We start from the raw sequence: 7142 nt of genomic DNA on the forward strand, positions 1-7142 counted from the left end.
TCAAGCAACTAAAACAGATCAGTTTTCAATCATACATTTGTACCCCCAATTAAAAAAAATTGAATTTTCCACCGAATAAAAAGAATTTTTAAACGAGAAGGAATCAATCATTTGTTTAAACATTTATTTTTACTAAATCTTATTAATTATTAAGCCAATTCTAATGAAAAATAAACAAATAGTTTAAAAATTCAGAAAAAACCGCAACATTCTACCATTAAGCAAAGAGAATATTATTAATAATAAGGAGAAATTGTTTAAAGAATCACCCTTCTTAACATTGATGAACTCTCACCTTCCTGTAATAGAAAATTGAACAACAAATGAAAAATGTGTGAAAAACTCGGGACTTTCTAACTCTATTCTAACATAAAATTGCTCAAGAGAATAATAAATTGTTTAACAATTTAATTAAAAATCTGATTATCAGTATGAAATGGGTTTTGATAGGCTTAATAGTTTCCGCGCTAGGCGCGCTAAAGGACACAGAGGCGGATATTATTAAATTGATAAGTAATACAGGTTTCTAGTAAATTCCTAATAATACTCCTACCATATATTTATCGAAAGTTAAATATAAATAAGGACCTGAAATGAGCATTTTGAAATGTAGATTGCATGCTATAGACACCCCTTTATAAAACACGACATTGTTTCATTTTAATATTAGAACGTAATTTATTATTTAAATGAGCATTCCTGGCTAATGTTTTAAAATTTAAATTAACGCAAATCGGAGGATTTTATATAACTGCCAATAGCGTTATTTCACGCTCTAATCCCAGCGGCTACCAACCAATTAACCTACTTGCTCGCGACGTGTTAATTTTTTACGCCGTCCTTAATTTATTCGCGGATATGCTTTGGCGCATAACACATGTACGCACACATATTTTAAAAAACAATAATAAAAACATATGCATGCATATATGAATATCCAATTCCATGAAATTTTATTTTATCATGCTCGACTTTCAACGACTTTTATAACAATGGGATAATGGAAATGCCAAATCTATTCTACTAAAACAGCTTTCTATTAAAGGTGTACACAATATACACCTTTTGTACAAGGAATTATTAATATTTTAAGTTATTTGTGTAATAGCCGTTAATTATTTGTATGTAACATATTATTAATTCCAGGTTTTAAATTGTACGTAATTTAACAACTTCATTATCTGTTTCAGGGCGAATCCGAATAAATGATGCTTATATAGTAACGTACAATATACCAGCTACGAATGGAGTTTTACACGCGATTGACGCAGTTTTGTAAAAAGGAAAGGTGAAAATTGAACGCCAGTTACCAGTGATTATAAAAAAGTCAAACACATTTGGCTCTAGCGATAACCGTTCGTCACCTTCATATTTATCGTGAAAGAGAAGCAAAAGTGCTTCTTTGTTATAAATTTTTGTAATGAAATTGGAATGGGTAACTTTTTTCGCTAATCAATCTGAGCTAGATACGAGCCGATCATCGACAATTGCGAGCTGACATAAATAAAATGCCATACGAGTTGTACAAAATTAAGGAGAAATTTTATGAGCGTGTATACACACACACACACACACATATATATATATATATATAACTTGCAGATAGTTTCATATATGCGCACTACTAATTTATATGAGACAAAGCATCGTACGGACTTAAGCCTGCATTTACGTACTTGTACCCGGCTTAAGACGTACCACTATTGGTTTTAAGATAGCTTGTAAACAATATTTTATTAATAAATGTACAGAATTTTTCAGAAAATTTTCAATCATAATCCCATTTCATTTTAACGAAAATGCTTTATTTCCAAGCATTTTTTGTTAATAACCTTTTCAAATGGTATTTTAAATATATATGAAGCAGGAAAAGCTAGACGGTGTAAAGTCCACTTTTGGACGAAATCGAGTTTTTTTCTTCAAAAATGATATCTTCTCGCTTATTTATACCTATTTTTAAATAATAAAATTTAGTATTCAAATATTTTGAAATTACAAAGAACTGAAAATAAATGTTTCAAGTATATTAAAATATCCCCTTTTTTTAAACAGTTAGACGGTTGTTAAAGGATTTTAACATGTATTTATCAATTGGAGATATTATCAAAATAATTTTTTTGTACTAGTACTATAAATGTTCTTTTTTCTCTTAAATAGTGTTACTTGCTTATTGAATAAATAAAAATATGTTCTTTATATCATTTTCTTAAAGGCGTATGTACAATTTTTATTTATAATGCCAGGGCAAGCTAAACGGTACCAACTCCATTGTCATTTTCATTGAATTATTGCATGCATATTGTAAGTGACATCTACTTTTTTCCCCTAATAGTTATTAAACTGATCCGTCTACCTACATACACAAAATTACTCAAGCGGTTGTAAATTATTGCCCCAGAAAGGTTTCTTATATTCTGTAAAATTAGATTCATTGGAGAGCACCGTTTAGCATGTCCTGCTTCATATATTATTCTTTGTTGTAGCTTACTTAATCCCATAAATATATATAAATTATCGAACACAATTGCACAACCAAAAGACTGATCTTTCTCTTACACGATAAAATATTATAAGATTACATTGCGAAGGTTCGAGTATACACATTTATTTGTGTAAAATTATGTACAATTATAAGATATAACAGATCTAGTAATTAGCTTTATACTTTTTTATTTCAACCATAATGTGGTGAATGTTGGTTAATTGCGGCCGCGCATTACTAGGCAGAATTTTATGGAATCTGTTGTAATACTGAACCAATTGAGTCATTGCACGTTGCACGAGAGTCGTTCCAAGTACTAAACTAGGATAGGATCGCAAAACTTCGCGATTAATTTCCTCGAGAGCACGCTTCCAATTGTTTGTAAACGATTGCACAAGGACAAGAGCTTTACCCTCCTGTCGTTTCCCATCTTCAGTTTGTCCTTTTTCAATGGAGGCCTCGGATTCCTTAACAAGCTGCATTATACTACCAAAGTGTGGACTTAAGACTTCCTCGACATACTCGGAAGAACGAGCATTTAATTGTTCCCTGAAACTTTCAGCTTCTTTAGAGTTGTCCCTTGTCCGCTCCTAAAAAAATGTATCAATTTTATAGACGTTACTAGTAGGATAACATATTTTAAGAACGATAAGGCGAACACACTATAATTCTTCAGTATGGGTAAAAGAAGAAAAGCAACCCTTTATTGTTATGAAATTTAGCAATTTTCTCTTGAAAACGAGGATCTGTTAAACATGCGGTTTCTCTTAAATAACAGTTTTTAAAAAATCTGTCAAAACTTAGAAAGGCGTTAACGGACTTAAACAGAAAAAAATGGATATACACAAAAATAATAAAATTATAAAAATAAAACGAAATCCAAGCTACTATTTTCGGGTTTCAATGCACTATTCTACTTTGTATATTTCTCATTTAAAAAATGTTGTGTTTTATATCCACCCTATTATTTAATTGACTATTGGTAATAAACTTTTATCTTTGGAATAAACTTGGACTTATTTAAATATTTCTACGTTATACAAAATTGAATACTTTATTAAAAAGGTTCAATTCTTCAAATTAAGGGTTTAAAAATTAAACAACCAATTTGATGCCCACGCAATCCAAAATTTCAAAGCAAACAACTTCTTCTAAATGCAACGTGTTCACATGTGATTGTTGAATAGAAATAAATACACATTCAGAAAACACAAATGATAAAGATTTTGATAAAGCTACATACATTTACAGTGACTTATATTTGAAGCTATAAAATTAAAACAAATAATGTGATTCGTGAGTAGTTTTGATTGATAGAATTGATCTGAAAATAGGATGGAATACCAAGATAAAAAATGATCTTTTTTGTTCAAAAAAATATATATGCCCGCTTCGCTCGTTCTCCTACGTCTAATGTGTGCATTTCGACTTTATTTTTTCAAGTATTGTAGATATATAAACTTAAACCGAAAACTGCCGATTGAAACCCCTGAAGTACTTTTGTCATCACCAGAAAATTTGACAATGATGTCTAAAACTCTTCTTTAAAAAATGTTATTTCAAATTTTTACAATGCTCTAACTTTTTTAAATTTTGATCTAATTATAAAATTCGATGTGAATAATTTTGAGATATATTTAATATCTAGTAAACATTTGAATCGAAATTTCTTAATCCGAAAAACTGTATTTACAATTATTTGAAAACTTTCAAGCTGTTGAAAATCATATAACGTTTTTAATCCTTATCCAAATCGAAAATGCTGTTAGATTAATTTGCAATTCTTTTTATCGTATAATAAAAACTTCGACCGTAATTCCTAAAACTCTGAAAAAAAAAATGATTTCAAATTATGAAAATACTCTACATTTCCTAATTTTGGTCGCAAATATCTGAGTAACGAATTTGAACTTCATTCTAGGACGCTAAAAAGGTCTATTAAAAGCTGAATTGATTGGACAAATCCTTCAAAATGTAGTGTTGCTACAACATTCAGGTAACCATACAGACAGACGGTCACCGATGACATATTATGATTACTATAACGGCATACTCGCAACATCTCGCAACATAGCGCGTGGTAAATTTACATGTTTTTTATTATGTGAACGAGGGATATTTCTGGAGAATTTCAAGAATTCAATTTAATTCAAAATTGATACAAGAAAGTCCAGTCATTATTTATTATCCAATGCCAAGTTCAAATGATATTTATCGAGTTATAATTTGTATATCCAGGACCGTCGCTTTGAATTTGCCAACACTCGTGCAAAACAAAAAATTGCCGCCCCCCGCCCTTTTCATTAAAAATTTTTTTTTTTAAATATATTTTCTACATACGTATACTCTATTTTCACGTAAACATTAGTAATATTATTTATATTATTATTATACACATTATTTACATATTGTAAAGATTCAAAAGAAATTTGCTCGCCTTGCTTTAATCTGGGCAAATTCTTCAAACAGTTCGGACACATCAAATAAATTCGTAATCATTTGCTCAACTGATATGGGAGTCAAGTTTGACAGTCTCTTTTCTACCATTGCTATTCGCAAGTTTTTTTTCAATTTTGAAAAGGATCGCTCCCGCTTGCGATAGCTACAGGCAAAATTTTTTTTAAATTCGGTATGTTATGAAAATGTTTGGAAACAAGAGATGCAAGTTTTCTTTTAGTATCTACGTCAGAATTACATTTGAATTCATATTTGGCTTAAAAAAAGTTCTTAACGCAATAAGTTCATCATAAAAATCCACGCATATACAATAATGGAGCAATTTTCGTCTTCGTTCGTAAAATTTGCTTGTAAATTCTTGCACTTTTTAAGAATTTCTAACTTATCCATCTTTAGAAGGGTAGTGCTAAAAAATAAAAACGGAAAATATTTTTGAATTCTTTAATAAACTGAAACTTCTCTCAAATCGGTACTAACGAAGCAACATCTTATGTCAAGACTCAATCGGTCGTAATACAGCTACATAGATATGATGAAAATGATAGTAGGGTTGTCTCGAAAAGATTTTTGTAAGAAGAAATTTAAAAAACGTAACTTTCATGTGATTAAATTAAAAAACATTGTCTTTGAGACATGTTTAAGTGAAAACTCAAAAATATTGTTATCACGGTTTCCTTCCAGGACACCCAAATATAGCAAGGGCGGCGAAAAAATATGTACAAACTTTGTTAACTATGTAGCAATGCTTTTATTTATTTGATTTAACAAAACTTTGCTGCAAACAAACGTTTTTCAGAGTATCAAACTTGTTCCATGAACGGAACACGAAGGTCGCAATGTCCTTTAACGCTGCTCTTGTAAGGATACGCCACAATACTAGGATTCTGTTCTATAACCAATATAGAACAGTCAGATAGAACTTTTATGTCACTAGAGTATCAAACTTGTTCCAAGAAAGGAACATGAAGGTCACACTGCCCTATAACGCTGCTCTTGTAAGGATACATAACACTTCTAGGATTATGTATTGTAACCAATATAAAACAGTGTGATAAAATTGCTATGTAACTAGAATGTCACGCGTGTTCTACGAATAGAACAAGAAGGTCACACTGTCCTGTAACGCTGTTCCTGTGAAAATGCGCAACATTTCTATAATTATGTTCTGTAACCAATATAAAACAGTGTGATATAACTGTTTTCACTAAAATATCACACGTGTTCCGAGAATGAACATGAAGGTCACACTATTCTGTAACGCTGTTACTGTAAGGATCTGTAACAGTTCCGGGATTCTGTACTGTAACCAATATAGAATAGTGAGATATACAAACGTTGATTTTTTGGCCTGCCGGCCTTAAAAAATTGACTTGCTTACACTTCATTTTTTACATAATTTTCTTACAACTACGACTTACAAAGTACTATTTATCCACACCTTATAACTAATCCGCTCGCTCCTATAGCATAACCTTCCTCGCTGCGCCTCGCTATGCCTCGCATTACCAGCCTCTGTCTCCGCGGCTAACACCTAATACTTAACTACTATTTACAATATTTACATTTCTCTTACATCTACTTCTTCTCCTATTTATAATCTTTCCTTCTCCATTCCTCTTCCTCCTTCCTTCTCTTCTTCTCTATCTTACCCAACACCCTTTTCACCCATGCTACTGCCCTTTTGTCACCCCTTTCATGCAACAATACCTCCATGCTTATCCCCGTCCCTTCCACCTCTTCATATTCCTCCAACCAATGCTCCAATTCTGCATCCCCCTTCCTGCACAATTCATACATTCTCTTCTCTCTAGAAAGCCAGAACCTATTATAATTCTCCATGCAACCGCGCCTCATTCTCGCTATAAGTTCCTGACTTCCTTGCTCTCCTTTCTTACACAAATATTGCGCTCTCTCCCTTGGCATAATCCACACATAGTTTCCGTTATAGCTTGACTCTCTTATTCTCTCCTCTCCTTCTGCCTTCTCTTTCTCCAGGCCATTCTTTTGAACGAACTCATATATCTTCCTTCCTCGTGCATTCTGCTAACTTCATCCATCTGCAATCCATTCGTTCTAAAATACCTTTCCCAATTGACCAATTTACCAGGTGTATATATATGAAACCGGTATTGCCATTTAGCGGCCAGTAGGCACACTTGTAGGCACTGTCGGAACTTACCATTTGTGCTAATTGGCGTATTGT

General features: G+C 31.9%; 2 protein-coding genes across 3 annotated transcripts in view; one reads left to right on the top strand and one right to left on the bottom strand.

Annotated features, from left to right (window-relative positions):
- LOC117175530 overlaps positions 1-1772 on the top strand; it is a 202407-nt gene extending 200635 nt beyond the window's left edge. Inside the window, exon 9 of the mRNA XM_033365237.1 lies at positions 1191-1772. Coding sequence (XP_033221128.1) covers positions 1191-1279 — 89 coding nt within the window. The 3' untranslated portion in view covers positions 1280-1772. The remainder of the gene's footprint in view (positions 1-1190) is intronic.
- An 808-nt stretch (positions 1773-2580) lies between these two features.
- The window catches only part of LOC117174431 (vacuolar protein sorting-associated protein 52 homolog), a 33797-nt gene continuing 29235 nt past the window's right edge, over positions 2581-7142 (bottom strand). For both annotated transcript variants that reach the window (XM_033363548.1, XM_033363547.1), the window contains one exon: positions 2581-3072. In XM_033363548.1, the coding sequence (XP_033219439.1) occupies positions 2647-3072 (426 nt within the window). In that variant the 3' untranslated portion in view covers positions 2581-2646. The remainder of the gene's footprint in view (positions 3073-7142) is intronic.

The sequence above is a fragment of the Belonocnema kinseyi genome, chromosome 6 (assembly GCF_010883055.1).
Source record: "Belonocnema kinseyi isolate 2016_QV_RU_SX_M_011 chromosome 6, B_treatae_v1, whole genome shotgun sequence".
Taxonomy (NCBI): Eukaryota; Metazoa; Arthropoda; class Insecta; order Hymenoptera; family Cynipidae; genus Belonocnema; species Belonocnema kinseyi.